At 46.6% G+C, this 15,529-nt stretch overlaps 1 protein-coding gene across 2 annotated transcripts; it reads right to left on the reverse strand.

Annotated features, from left to right (window-relative positions):
• Positions 1-1,199: 1,199 nt before the first annotated feature.
• On the reverse strand, positions 1,200-15,297 carry CEP19 (centrosomal protein 19). Of its 2 annotated transcripts, none has more exons than XM_068279155.1 (3): positions 15,273-15,297; positions 7,425-7,569; positions 1,200-1,872 (listed from the first exon to the last, which is right to left on the reverse strand). In XM_068279155.1, the coding sequence occupies exons 2-3, from the start codon at positions 7,558-7,560 to the stop codon at positions 1,511-1,513; spliced, it is 498 nt and encodes a 165-aa protein (XP_068135256.1). In that variant the 5' UTR covers positions 7,561-7,569; positions 15,273-15,297; the 3' UTR covers positions 1,200-1,510. The 2 variants fall into 2 exon arrangements, with proteins under 2 accessions (XP_068135256.1, XP_068135255.1); XM_068279154.1 differs by lacking the exon at positions 15,273-15,297 and adding an exon at positions 12,162-12,202.
• Positions 15,298-15,529: the final 232 nt, after the last annotated feature.

Consider the following 15,529-nt stretch of genomic DNA (forward strand, 5'->3'; position numbering starts at 1 on the left):
GTAGCATTTCTTTAAAAGGAAGTTAGTATTTACAGTTTCCTCAAACCTATGACTTCAGGTATGCTTTAGGCCTGCGACCCACTGGCAGCACTTTTCTAAACGCTAGTGATTTGTAATGTATTGGGGATTTTTATAATATCACATCGCTCAAGTGAGATCACACCCATAGCATTACATTAGCAAGAGCTTTTCAAATCACAAGTGCTTACAAAAGCCCTAGAAAAGCGCTGCTAGTGGGTTCCAGGCCTTAGGGCCAGTTCAGATGGCATCTAAACCAGCCGGCTGACGTATTGTTCAAATACTTTTTTGCACGCGTGCAGAGAAGGAATTTTACCCGTGTTCGGGGGGCGCTGCCCAGCGAATGTCGTTTTAATCCTCCGCAGGGAGACACGGGAGTAGTGTGGCATAAAACAACCTTGGAAGCACCCTGTAACTCCCAGGGTTGCCTCAGACGATGGGAAAAATAGGTATCAAAACGTGGCTTTGTGCAAAGGACAGTACTCCCATGCACATTTGCAGGATTTCTCAAGAGCCGCCGCCACCCTTCAGACTTCCTCCTTCAACACATTCAAGCAAGCCCTGAAACCCCACCTCTTTCAGATGGCCTACCCAACCCACCACAGAGTAACTCTCTACTGAATACTTACTTTACAGCCTACCTAGTGTGCCCAACTCCCCTCCTCTTAGATTAGAAAGGGTCTTCCCTTCCTAGTGTATTATATGATTGTGTGCTCCTTTCCTATGACCACTTTGTACTTGTATTACTAGGCCTATCTAACCAGCCCAAAATCATGTGATCAAGTATTTTGTTCCGTTTGCCTTGTATATCCTTGTCCTATGTTGTATAACCTTGTTCGTCTGTCATTGTATTTATTTATTGTCCAGCGCTGCATAATATGTTGGCACCTAATGAATACAATAAATAATAAATGGCAGTAAACAATGGTACCAGTAGTTCATTTGAATAGGCAGCACTTAAATGACATGCAAGTGTCTGTGTGAATTTCCCGGAAGAACAGAACCAAATGAAATATCCAGAAAATTCAGCATGTCCCAATAGAGTAAGAAATACCTTACTCTTCCCCAGAGGGGGCTGACTCTTATGTTTGAACTGATGCCGCAGGATCCAATTCTAGACAAACTGGTTGGACATGATGGACGTACTGCATGTCTTTTTTCAACCCAAATAACATATGAGATTTAATATAGTCTCTTACCCAGCATCTGATGTTATTTATTTTTTTGAATTAGGATGATGTTTGTTCTTTAAATAATGTTGACAAAAAATTATAAAAATGATGGAAATAAAGACAAAGTATACATTTTAAGAATAGGTTCTTCTGGTCAGAAATTCTGGAGTCAGTGGAAATCACGTCATAGCTGTGGCATAATCCAAAATGGAGCACAGTTTGCGATATATAAATTATATAAATACTTCCCAGTTCCCACACCTTGCAGAATTGTCAAACTGATCAATGTGTAGTATTATTGCACCTCTTTATCCCTGTAGTCAGAAGCCTCCTTCAGAGTCCTCATCCCATCCGCAGGTCTCCACCACCTTATCCTGGGTGAAGTTTACCTCCACGTTGTACTCGAAGTCCGGGTCATCTTTCTTCTTGCGATTTTTCTCAAAAATGTCATCCATGATGCTTTTTCTTTTGGCCAGTTCCTTGTCATCCAGTTTGTTAAGATCTTCATCTGGATCAATCGTTTCCTCCTTTTTAATTCCATTTAAGGTGACCTGTAAGCTATCTCCCTTTAGATGTCCCCTGAGTATCTTATAAAGCTTTTCCAGCTGCTTCAGCGATACCTGTTCCAAGTACTGCTTGTGGCGTGGATTGTTCTTCAGCTGCTCTGCTGCTCGGCTACAATCTACAAACGGGATAAATCCTCAATAAGAATGAAAAATAATACCTACAATACAAGTACAGCAAAAAAAATTTGTACTAAAAGAATTCCCATCCTTGTATATACAGGTACTGTTCTCACTTGTGGCTCTCCTTTGGGGAGATTTCCCCTTATGTTCTCAGAAACCACATGGCGCAAGTATTAATTCTGGCATCCTGAAGGATGCGAAATGTGGAACGACAATGAAAATACTTTAACATAAAGTAAACCTGTAGTACAAAAAGTGCCCAATGTAGGTACTTACCTAGGCAAAGGGAAGCCTCTGGGTAATCCAGAGGCTTCCTCCATCACACTCCTCCTCACAGTTCCTCCGAAGGGTCCAGCCTGTGGAGCAGCATAGACCTGATCAGGCTCAGCCTTTTCCGCCGCAGCCCGAGTGTGACCGTGCTACCGCAGTGCACAATACAGGGTGGTACATTTATATGGATACACCTTGATAAAATGGGAATGGTTGGTGATATTAACTTCCTGTTTGTGGCACATTAGTATATGTGAGGGGGAAAACTTTTCAAGATGGGTGGTGACCATGGTGGCCATTTTGAAGTCGGCCATTTTGAAACCAACTTTTGTTTTTTCAATAGGAAGAGGGTCATGTGACACATCAAACTTATTGGGAATTTCACAAGAAAAACAATGGTGTGCTTGGTTTTAATGTAACTTTATTCTTTCATGAGTTATTTACAAGTTTATCTTTATTTACAGCCATTGACATGTCGCCGAGGTTAACACGTGAGGAGCGGATTGAAATTGTGTTGATGTCTGGTGAACTCAGTAACCAGGTCATTGCAGCAGATTTCAATGCAAGACACCCTACGAGACCACCCATCTCCCATGCAACAGGTAGCAAACTACTTGCTAAGTTTCATGAAACTGGTTCAGTGTTGGATTTGCCAAAATGTGGATGCTTAAAATCTGTCACTAATGAAGAAACATCAGTGGCTCTCCTAGCTTCATTCAACAAGAGCCCACAGCGTAGCACTCGCCGCATGTCACTGGAGAGTGGCATTAGTCGGATATCCCTTCGGCGGATATTACCTACTCACAAATGGCACTCTTATACTCTTATTAACTCCAGCTACTGCAGCATCTCAACGAGGATGACCCAGATCGGCGCACTGAATTTGCAGAATGGGCAAAACAAAAATTGGAACAGGACCCTCAGTTTACGCAGAAGATTTTGTTCAGTGATGAGGCAAACTTTTATGTGAATGGTGAAGTTAACAAACAAAACCACTATTGGTCTGACACTAACCCACATTGGATAGATCCCTCCAAGACTGTTGGAACAAAAAAATTGATGGTATAGTGTGGTATATGGGGTACAAAGATAGTGGGGTCATTCTTCATCAATGGAAACCTCAAGGCCACTGGATATGTGAAATTGCTACATGATGATGTGTTCCCCTCTTTATGTACTGAAGCTGGCACGTTCCCTGAGTTTTTCCAGCAAGATGGTGCACCACCACATTATGGGTGTCAGGTCCGAGCATTCCTAGATGAACAGTTTCCTGGAAAGTGGATTGGTCATCGTGGGCCAGTTGAATGGCCCCCAAGGTCTCCCAATCTGACCCCCTCAGACTTTTATCTTTGGGGTCATCTGAAGGCAATTGTCTATGCTGTGAAGATACGAGATGTGCAGCACCTGAAACTACAGATACTGGAAGCCTGTGCTAGCATTTCTCCTGCAGTGTTGCTATCAGTGTGTGAAGAGTGGGAGAAGAGGGTTGCATTGACAATCCAAAACAATGGGCAGCACATTATACACATTTTATAAGTGACCAGAAACTTGTAAATAACTCATGAAAGAATAAAGTTACATTAAAACCAAGCACACCGTTGTTATTCTTGTGAAATTCCTAATACGTTTGATGTGTCACATGACCCTCTTCCTATTGAAAAAACAGAAGTTGGATTCAAAATGGCCAACTTCAAAATGGCCACCATGGTCACCACCCATCTTGAAAAGTTTCCCCCCTCACATATACTAATGTGCCACAAACAGGAAGTTAATATCACCAACCATTCCCATTTTATTAAGGTGTATCCATACAAAATGGCCCACCCTGTACATCCGTGAGCTTTGGGGGTCCCAGTGCTGGAACGGCCCAGTTAAGGACAAGGGAAGCCTCTGGATTCTCCTCCCTCTCCCAAGGTGTCTGTTTTTTGGCCATCACCAATAGCTCCCTATACATCCCCTATTTTTTTTTTTTGTGTGTGCTTTTGATGACCGCACTGTGCAGTGCCAACAGGATTGTCGGAAGTATTTTTTTTTCTTTTTAGCTACAGTAACAAGCTTATCTCAAAATGCAAATACCAGAAACTTCCTATTTCAGATAAGACAAGGACACTGAGACCAGGAGGTAATTTAATCCCCCCTCCCTTTGAAGAGGTTACACAGTGATGTAACTGATATGATGTAATGTCACTTTTGGCATCAAAGAGAAAAACTAAAGATGAAAACCAACAGAAATATTATTTTCTTTTTCATATCACATTTCTCTTATTTCTGACAGTGGACACTAAAAATAACATGATAGGTAAGCTAAATGTAATGATCTGCTCAGCTGTCTGCCCGGGCAGACAGCTGTTTGACCATTCTTTAGGTCTGAATGCTACAGGTCTCTGGAAAAGAGACCTGTCTTCGCTTTGCAAGTTTCAGAGTTGCTCTGCTGAGGAATTTGCATACACTTGTCATGAAAATTGCCTAGCTGCCTCCTTTGATGGCTTGCAGTATAAATACCTTTTGCTCCTAGAATCCCTTGCTGGTCATGATGGTTTGTTCCTGCTAAATTCTCCTGGAGTGTCAGCCTTGCTATTGTTTGCTAAGATTATCTTAGAGTGCGGTGTACGTGTTTAGCTAGCGTTTGTTATTTTCCTTGATGTTCTGATTGTTGTTGCTTGCTGTGCCTTTCTTGCTACTCTCATGCTCTGTCTGGCTCGGTCTTGTGTCACTGTTGGCAATCGCCAGTCTGGCGATTGCGTTCCCACTTCGTTTCCGTTGTTGTGTGTTCACCGTCGCTGGGTGGCGACTAGATTGGTGGACACACATACATTCTGTCTCTGTGTTCTCTCTCTTTAAGGGCTATCTTGCCCTGCATTGCTTCAACTCGTACAATTCCCATTTGGCATCTGTCGCCGTGCAGAGGCTGTGCTTGTCTGCACTCCACAGCTCCATCTGCCGGTGGGAATCTCCCTCTACAGGTGCACAGCACCATAGCTGGGTTCTCTCAAATTACACGTTTGTGGAGGATTTCCGCAGTGTCGGCGCGCGTCCTGTGCGCTGACCACGGGAATAATTCCACATTCGTTACAGTATGACCAGCCAAACCGAAATTCCCAGTGTAGAGGGGATTTCCGATTTGTACGTTTTTGGCGAATTTGGTTCTTATACCTTTAAGAGCTTCAAAAGACTAGACTCTGAAACCAAGGAAGACTTCCTTGCTGAATGTGTAAGATTTTTGCTGAATCCTACCTTCCAATTGATTGATCCGTCCACGTCGGCTCTCCGATTAGCTTATACGCTATTGCAAGGAGATCCATTTGTGTGGCCTTATGGTATTTTGAAAAGCAATTCCTGGGAGGATAATCTTTATCAGTTTCTTACATTGATTTTTTCCCACTGATTTAAACTGCCTTGTTTACCACCCATGCTTGATTAGTATGTATCTGCTAATCAGTCAGCTGTTTTATCCCTTTCATGCAAAACCATTCATGAAAAGGGAGTAAAAAAAATCTATGCATGTTCCGGATCCCAACCCGTATGATTGTTACCTTGATACAGGGTTGTTTGAGCCTCCATTTGCTCCGTGGGAGATTGGGGCTTTGATTGAGGAGTTTGCGATCGATTGGAAGGCGTTTTGCGATTTTTACATCGCAAAAAGCGAAGATATTCTTAATGCTTGTGTTAATTTTGTGTACACTTTGACTCTGATGAGTGTGATAAGTGTTTTGTGGGTCCGGTGATTTGTGTGTGGCAGACGATTTTGGATGAGTTACACACACACCAACCAATTGATTCCAATAAAGAGACACCGTTATCTGATTGTTCCTGCCTTTCTGGGGTAAAGCAAGTGAGTTTAGACACTGTGCGACCTGGAATGAACATTCCAGGTCGCACAGTGTCTAAACTCACTTGCTTTACCCCAGAAAGGCAGGAACAATCAGATAACGGTGTCTCTTTATTGGAATCAATTGGTTGGTGTGTGTGTAACTCATCCAAAATCGTCTGCCACACAAAAATCTCGGTGAGGTAACCGTTTAGCAAGCGTTCGCGTTCTCTATTTCGTGTTTGTGTTTCATTGGTTAGTTAGGGTGACACGCTTATCACTGGGCGCCTAACGCGCGGTGATCGTGTTGTAAACGAAAATGAGTGCGGTGTTCGTGTTTAGCTAGCGTTTATTTTCCTTGATGTTCTGATTGTTGCTGCTTGCCGTGCCTTTCTTGCTACTCTCGTGCTCTGTCCTGCTCGGTCTTGTGTCACTGTTGGCAATCGCCGGTCTGGCGATTGCGTTCCCACTTCGTTTCCGTTGTTGTGTGTTCACCGTCGCTGGGTGGCGACTAGATTGGTGGACACACATACTGCTGCCTCTGTGCTCTTTCTCTACACTTGTGCTCTGTCTATTCGGTCTTGTGTCACTTTTGGCAATCGCCACTCTTGCGATTGCGTTCCCACTTCGGTTCTGTTGTTGTGTGTTCACCGTCGCAGGGTGGCGACTAGATTGGTGGACACACATACATTCTGTCTCTGTGTTCTCTCTCTTTAAGGGCTATCTTGCCCTGCATTGCTTCAACTCGTACAATTCCCATCTGCAATCTGTGGCCGTGCAGAGGCTGTGCTCGTCTGCACTCCACAGCTCCATCTGCCGGTGGGAATCTCCCTCTACAGGTGCATAGCACCATAGCTGGGTTCTCTCAAATTACACGTTTGTGGAGGATTTCCGCAGTGTCGGCGCGCGTCCTGTGCGCTGACCACAGGAATAATTCCACATTCGTTACACTAAATAAATAATTTCCTATTGGGTGATTTATTTGATTTTTTTCAGTTAATATAGAGCTTTATCCCACTTTAAGACCACAACAATGGTACTTTGTAAGATGGGTATAATTTTCCACTCCCTTTACAAGGTACTCCAATATTAAAAGATGAGTGAGCTGGTATTGGTTAGGTTAATTTTTCAGACTGTACATGCTAGTGTGCACAGTGCTAGGGATTTCCAGGCTTTGCACTGCAACATATTTATTTGATAAATGATGCAACCAGCCTGCTGACCAAAAAGCATAGTGCCTAGCGGTGTCCACTTTTTCTCCGAATTATTTGAATGGTTCCTGGTGTGCAGAAGGCCACAGTGATCCATAGTTCCTGCACATTGTGGACACCCTCTGGTGGGCGGGGTGCTGTCGCATCCAGCATGGCGATCATGCCACAGAAGGATAAGAAATAGCACATTGTAAACCTTAACCTTCATAAATCAGGCACAGTGTGTGTTGTTGGCCTAATCTTTAAAAATATCCAGTACCTGAAAACTTGGAGAAATTCCTGATGGGCATGATGCGTCGCCGAGTCTTTCCTTCGGAATTCTCATACAGCAGGATGATAGCTGGCGACTCAAACCGTATACCGCATTTCATGGCCTTATACCTCATGGTAGCCATGGGCTCCTCCTTCGTAAACAAAAGATTGTAAATATTTCACACCGTCAAGTAATTCAGTTAAAGCACTAATTAATGTGGCTATTCATGCAATACTGAAGCACCTATGGAGAGGGAAGGCTCTGAATCCCATAGAGTCTTCTTGGGCCTCTCTCCATGCCCTCGTTCCACTGCTGTACCCAGTTGAATTCCACACCTACAGGACTCCTTGGCAAGCTTCGGAAATATTCACGTCCTTGAGTGCTTTTGAAGACAGGCGTGTCCCTGAGCTCAGATTTGTGTGTGCTTACTATGGATCTGCTCAACTTCAGAAGTACTCGAGGACACGAAGTTCAACTAAATTCAACCAAGCTGATGGAAGGACATCACCGGGGCCGAGGTGGAACGAGGGGACAGAGAGAGGACTGGAAAGGCTCAGTGAGTATCTAACTCATTTTTTTTTACAGCTTGCTTCAGTATTGTTTTAACAGAGGTATTATTTAAAGAAAACCTGTAATGATAAAAAGGGCCCCTGGGAGGGACTTACCTCGGGAGGGGGAAGCCTCAATCGGATTCAGAGGACTCTCTAGGCTGCTCTGAACGGGGACCATGTAAATATTTACCTTCCCCAGCTCCAGCGCATGTGCAGTAGTGGCTCTCGGCTTGGATCAGGCGGAACTAGCCGATCCCAGTCGGGTCTGTAATACTGCGCAAGTCGCCTGCACAGTAGAGCAGACCCAACTTGTGCCTGCGCCACAGCCTGACAATTTGTCAGCTGTGGCTTCGGAGGTGCCTAGAGAGACCACCGTGGGACTGAGGAGGACGGAGGAAGCCTCAATAGGATCCAGAGGCTTCCCCCTGCCAAGGTAAGTAACCCCCAGGGGCCCTTTTTTCAGTACAGGTTCACTTTAAAAACAAAATGGAGGAAACTAGAAGTAAAGGTATGCCTGTTGAGTTTCTATCAGATTCTAATAGTTACATATGAAGAATGTGAATGAGTGTCAAGTAAACTAGCTTCATTCATTCATTGTCCCACTCTGGATCCTGTCAGGTCCAGTGACTTTGTAGGACGAGATCCCCGCACTTCGATGGGCCCAATAGGCTGCCTGTCACTTGAGTGCGTCCTACAAAATGAATCAACCCCCAAGTCAGCTAGCTAATTGTACAAGCTGTTAGTTGGTATTTCTCCTGTCTGGCTCTCGGGGAAATTGCTGATGTTGCTGAATCCCAAGAGAAGCTGAAGACATGTGTGACACTGCCGTTGCCTGGCGGATCAACTGTTTACACATCACCATGGCAACAGGGGCGTGAGCCCTACTGTCCCAGTTTGAAACATATTTTATGGCTCTCATGCATTTTAAAATATGTGGCGTTTGTGGCTCTCTCAGCGAAAAAGGTTCCTGACCTCTGGTCTAAAAGCTTGTGAAAAAATTGCACGGCTTTTAGACCCTAGATCTGGAAATAATCATAATACCACGGAGGTTAACTGAGTGTGCTGTTCGAGGGGCAGGAGTTGGGGGAACATCATTACTTACCTACAAGATGCTGCTCTACTGGTCCTCCCATCTGTTTGGGACGCACCATCTTTTTCTAAGACTTGCCGCAGTTTGTATGTTTCTGGCAATGATGTGCGCAAACTGCGATACAAGCTAGCACTTCTTTTTTTCCCCGTATGTGAATCGGAAGCAGCTTAATGCTTTAAATAGGCTGAGATTCAAGCCCCCTGCAGCCGCCCTGTGCCCTCGGCGAAAAAGGGACAGTTGGGAGCTATGGCAATGACTTCCTGAAAGCTGGCTGACTCAGCCAGTCGCAGACTACAGCACATGCGCGGCCCCGCACCTCCTCAATCGCACTCCCAAATTACCCAAGTGCAGAATGCTCCCAGCCACAGAACAGCGATCAGCACGCAGCTGTCAGAAGGGCACAACCGCTTATCAGAGGAGCGAGGAATGACGCCGAGGGCACAGGGCGGCTGCAGGGGGCTGGAAGAAGCTCCAGGTAAGTTAAACTGGCAGCTTATATCCCTTTAAAGAGAATCTGTATTGTTAAAATCGCACAAAAGTAAACATACCAGTGTGTTAGGGGACATCTCCTATTCCCCTCTGTCACAATTTCGCCGCTCCCCGCCGCATTAAAAGTAGTCAAAAACAGTTTTAAAAAGTTTGTTTGTAAACAAACAAAATGGCCACCAAAACAGGAAGTAGGTTGATGTACAGCATGTCCACACATAGAAAATACATCCATACACAAGCAGGCTGTATACAGCCTTCCTTTTGAATCTCAAGAGATCATTTGTGTGTTCCCCCTGCTGCTCACTGAAGAGTTACAAGCTGATTGTTTCTGCCCAGTTGTCTGTAATTCTGCAGTATGTGACTCATCAGTATGTGAACAGAGGATTTATCCAGCTTGTAAAAGATAAGAGAGCAGAGAAAAGGTGGCTAATGTAAATAACACACACACACAGGGGAGTGTGCATAGAGGGGGCATGCATAGCAGATCACACTGAAGAGTTGGCAGCCTTCCAGACACAGGACGACAAGTCCGACAGGGGAAAGATAAGCTGATTTATTACAGAGATGGTGATAGTATAAAGTGCTGCAGTAAGCCAGAGCACATTATAATAGGTTTAGGAACCTGGAGGATGGTAGAAAACACAATGACATTTTTGTTACAGAGTCTCTTTAAAGAGACTCCGTAACAAAAATTGCATCCTGTTTTTTATCATCCTACATGTTCCAAAAGCTATTCTAATGTGTTCTTGCTAACTGCAGCACTTTCTACTATGACAGTCTCTGTAATAAATCAATGTATCTTTCCCCTGTCAGACTTGTCGGCCTGTGTCTGGAAGGCTGCCAAGTTCTTCAGTGTTGTGGTTCTGCTATGAACTCACCCTTTCTGGCCCCTCTATGCACACTGCCTGTGTATTATTTAGATAAGAGAGAAGAGAAAAGCTGCTCTAATCAGCTGGATAAATCGTCCTCTGAGCTGGCTGGGCTTTCACATACTGAGGAATTACAAACAAGGGCAAAGCTGTTTGCAAGAAGAAAAGAGCAGCCGGAAACTTCAGTGCATGGGGGAAAGAAACACACAAATGATCTCTTGAGATTCAAAAGGAATGCTGTATACAGCCTGCTTATGTATGGATGTATTTTCTATGTGTGGACATACTGTACATCAACCTACTTCCTGTTTTGGTGGCCATTTTGTTTGTTTACAAACAAACTTTTTAACCACTTCCGGATTCTCGGAGCGTATATACACGCCCCTGAATCCAGAAGTGTATACCATACGAGCGGCCGTTCCATGTCAGCTCACGGAGGGTGTCTCCGTGAACACCCTGCGAGCCGATCGGCGGCTCGCAGGGTAAATGTAAACACACGGGGAAGATCTTCCCCGGTGTTTACATGTTTACGGCGCTGCTGCGCAGCAGCGCCGTAGAGGAGATCGGCGATCCCCGGCCTCTGATTGGCCGGGGATCACCGGCATCTGATAGGCTAAAGCCTATCCCATCAGGCGCAGGACGGATTTCCGTCCTGTGCCGCTCACAGGGGGAGGGAGAGGGAGGGAAGGGGAAGGAGGCCAGGAAGCGCTGCGGAGGGGGGCTTTGAAGAGCCCCCCCCCCCGCAAGCGCAAGCAGCCGGCAGCGATCAGACCCCCCCAGCAGGACATCCCCCTAGTGGGGAAAAAAGGGGGGAAGTCTGATCGCCCTGGCTGCTAGCTGATCTGTGCTGTGGGCTGGAGAGCCCACGCTGCACAGATCAGCATAAAATGTCATGGTGTGGAAGTGGTTAAAACTGTTTTTAACCACTTTTAATGCGGCGAGGAGCGGCGAAATTGTGACAGAGGGTAATAGGAGATGTCCCCTAACGCACTGGTATGTTTACTTTTGAGCGATTTTAACAATACAGATTCTCTTTAAGGATAGTTGTGATGGGATAAATTAAAGTCTCCTCCAAATAAGAACAAGCATCTATTGCAGGGGTCTCAAACTCAATTTACCTGGGGGGGCCGCAGGAGGCAAAGTCAGGATGAGGCTGGGCCGCATAGGGAATTTCACAATCGCGGCGCATCGCCGCCTCTGCCCACCCCTCACACTCTTCCTTCACAGAGAGGGGCGGGGATAGGCGGCGATCTGTGAGGCGATTGACGTCAGGAGGGGCAGAGCTGAAGCTGAAAGCTCTGCCCCTTCCAGGAAATGCCGGCGGATTGGCCGCGAGTTTGAGACCCCTGATCTATTGCTTTGAAATCTATCCAGTCCTTTCACTCAAAAGCCTCAAGACAATCATCTTTCTGCAACACTCTCTCTACATTTTAGCAAACACAAAATAAGTGATACAGTTTCCCTTTTCTTTAGATGAAAAAAACTCGTGCATTCGTGATGAGCCATTGCTTCTGCACCGTGAATACAAGAGAATACTAAATGCACGCGTTTTAAAAAGAGATAATTAGGTACTTATCCGTTAGCCGGGCGCATCCTCTAGGTGGCGACAAAACTCCACCAGAGTTACATCTTTCCCTACTATCCATGTCGGCCTGGAGGGGGAATAGTAATTAGCGCCACCTGCCGGATGCGCCCGGCTAACGGATAAGTACCGATAATTAATATAACCCGAGCGGACACTCACCTGAAGCTGTAAAAGACAGAAAAAAAAAAGTATTGCCTTGGCAACCAAAAGCCAAGCCCTGCCATTGCGCTGTCTAATACTATGCGTCGGTGGGCGGGGCTTCGATCAGCTGATCGCTCCACAGCAGCGTGTGCCCGCCATTGCTCCGAGCCCGGCGTGCTCCATCCCCTTGGTGGTGAATCATCACAAGAAGATCCCCTGCTGCGACTGAGCAGGAGTGATAGGACCCGTAGGATCAGCTAGGTCCATGTGAGGCGGCACTGTGGATTCGAAAGGAGTATTTCGGCTGATGTTGGTGAGATCCCCCCATGTTGTTGCTCAATATCGTGCGCAAGTCGGGTATACAAATAGGATGTGACTGCCACCATTATAGAATCAAAGTGGATTAAGCCTTACCCTTATTGCGGAGCTTTTCAAAGGGGGCCCCCCAACAATTTTTACCTTTTTGGGCACGGTGCATTTAGAGGTGAATGCGCGGGCGTATGATGATTGCATGTGATTGGTTATGCCATACACGCTATATGTCTGGGAGCGCATGCAAATGCGGACAAGCTGATTTATGAATTTATCTGCTGAGCTCTTATTTTTAACTGGTTGTGTTGTAGATAACAATTGAGTTGCCTACATAGTTCTTGGAGAAATATATCAGTGCTGTTATTAACCCCCTTGGCGGTATGAAAAATACCGCCAGGGGGCAGCGCAGCAGTTTTTTTTTAATTATTTTTTTTTTTAAATCATGTAGCGAGCCGAGGGCTCGCTACATGATAGCTGCTGCTCAGCGGCATCCCCCCAGCCCCGCCGATCGCCTCCGGCGATAGGCGATCAGGAAATCCCGTTCAAAGAACGGGATTTCCTGGAGGGCTTCCCCAGTCGCCATGGCGACGGGGCGGAATGACGTCATTGGGAGACCCGATCCACCCCTCGGCGCTGCCTGGCACTGATTGGCCAGGCAGCGCTCGGGGTCTGGGGGGGGGGGGGGGCCGCGCGCCGCACCGGATAGCGGCGATCGGGCGCGCGGCGGCGGCGATCGGGGTGCTGGCGCAGCTAGCAAAGTGCTAGCTGCGTCCAGCAAAAAAAAAAATTAAGTAAATCGGCCCAGCAGGGCCTGAGCGGCACCCTCCGGCGGCTTACCCCGTGTCACACACGGGGTTACCGCTAAGGAGGTTAATAAAGTTTGTATGGTACTTATCCGTTAGCCGGGCGCATCCGGCAGGTGGCGCTGTTGTAGCGAATTTCGATGCGCTGTTGTATCTAATTCCATTCATAGTTACTGAACGTAGTACTGTGTGAATGGAAGCGCCGCAGGTGGCGCTAATTTCATTGTTGATACGTAACGATACAGTGTGTTAATGTCAACGAATATACATTGTATTTGAAGTGGCCGGAATTAAAATGAAGGCGGCGGCAATGTAACACATGAAGCCGCCGCCTTCGTCTGTTCTTCTTCTTCCCCCTTTGCCCTCTCGCTTGTATACAATGCTGCCAGCCTGCGGGGACATGCGTGTCCCCCCAGAGTCGTTCGTCGCGGCAGGGAAGCCTGCTTGTTTCCTTGCGACGAACGACTGTGGGGGGACACGCGTGTCCCCCCCCCCCCCAGCTGGCAGTGTTGTATAGAAGCGAGAGGGCAAAGTGGGAGAAGAAGAACAGACGAAGGCGGCGGCTTCATTTTAATTCCGGCCACTTCAAATACAATGTATATTCGTTGCCATTAACACACTGTATCGTTACGTTGCGTATCAACAATGTAATTAGCGCCACCTGCGGCCACCTGTTACCATAGTAACTATGAATGGAATTAGATACAACTGCGCATCGAAATTCGCTACAACAGCGCCACCTGCCGGATGCGCCCGGCTAACGGATAAGTACCGTTTGTATTCCTTGATGACACTATGAGCCCAAAGCTTTCTCTGTTTTCTTATGTGCCAAGTGCAGAATGCTCCCAGCCACAGAACCGCGATCAGCACGCAGCTGTCAGAAGGGCACAACCGCTTATCAGAGGAGCGAGGAATGACGCCGAGGGCACAGGGCGGCTGCAGGGGGCTGGAAGAAGCTCCAGGTAAGTTAAACTGGCAGCTTATATCCCTTTAAGGATAGTTGTGATGGGATAAATTAAAGTCTCCTCCAAATAAGAACAAGCATCTATTGCAGGGGTCTCAAACTCAATTTACCTGGGGGGGCCGCAGGAGGCAAAGTCAGGATGAGGCTGGGCCGCATAGGGAATTTCACAATCGCGGCGCATCGCCGCCTCTGCCCGCCCCTCACACTCTTCCTTCACAGAGAGGGGCGGGGATAGGCGGCAATCTGTGAGGCGATTGACGTCAGGAGGGGCAGAGCTGAAGCTGAAAGCTCTGCCCCTTCCAGGAAATGCCGGCGGATTGCCCCCCGGGCGATTTGGGGGCTCTGCAGCCCTCGTTTAGTGGCGGGGATGCGGAGGATTACTTGGGAGCACTGAAGCGAACTATAGGAAGCTTTTGCCGGCGAGGGCCACAAAATATTGTATCGAGGGCCGCAAACAGGGGCGTAGCAATAGGGGGTGCAGAGGTTGCGACCGCATCGGGGCCCTTGGGCTAGAGGGGCCCCGAGGGGTCCTCCCTTAGCTGCAGTATTAGCTCTTTATTGGTCCTGTGCTCATAATAATCACTTCTACAAATACTTTGAATAGTGGTAATCACTAACAAACTGCTCCCCATCCCCTTATTGCACCTCTGACACTGTAGTTGCCATTGGCAGGTTTTGGTGCACCGTATCAATTGTTATGTACAGAGTGTTTGGGGGGGCCCCAATGTAAAACTTGCATCGGGGCCCACAGCTTCTTAGCTACGCCACTGGCCGCAAATGGCCCGTGGGCCGCGAGTTTGAGACCCCTGATCTATTGCTTTGAAATCCATCCAGTCCTTTCACTCAAAAGCCTCAAGACAATCATCTTTCTGCAACACTCTCTCTACATTTTAGCAAACACAAAATAAGTGATACAGTTTCCCTTTTCTTTAGATGAAAAAAACTCGTGTATTCGTGATGAGCCATTGCTTCTGCACCGTGAATACAAGAGAATACTAAATGCACGCGTTTTAAAAAGAGATAATTAATATAACCCGAGCGGACACTCACCTCCTGAAGCTGTAAAAGACAGAAAAAAAAAAGTATTGCCTTGGCAACCAAAAGCCAAGCCCTGCCATTGCGCTGTCTAATACTATGCCTGCAGCTATCAGTCTCAATGTCAGAAAAAGAAATAGCTTTCAAAACGTACATTTCGTTGAATAAATATTTATTAATAATTATAGATTGCTATGGAAGTAGTTATGTTGTCCCTGTGCTACCGGCTTATGTGTGCTGGAGGCAGGCAGCTAGCTATGTTCCCTGTTCTG

Source organism: Hyperolius riggenbachi, chromosome 4, assembly GCF_040937935.1.
Source record: "Hyperolius riggenbachi isolate aHypRig1 chromosome 4, aHypRig1.pri, whole genome shotgun sequence".
Classification (NCBI taxonomy): domain Eukaryota; kingdom Metazoa; phylum Chordata; class Amphibia; order Anura; family Hyperoliidae; genus Hyperolius; species Hyperolius riggenbachi.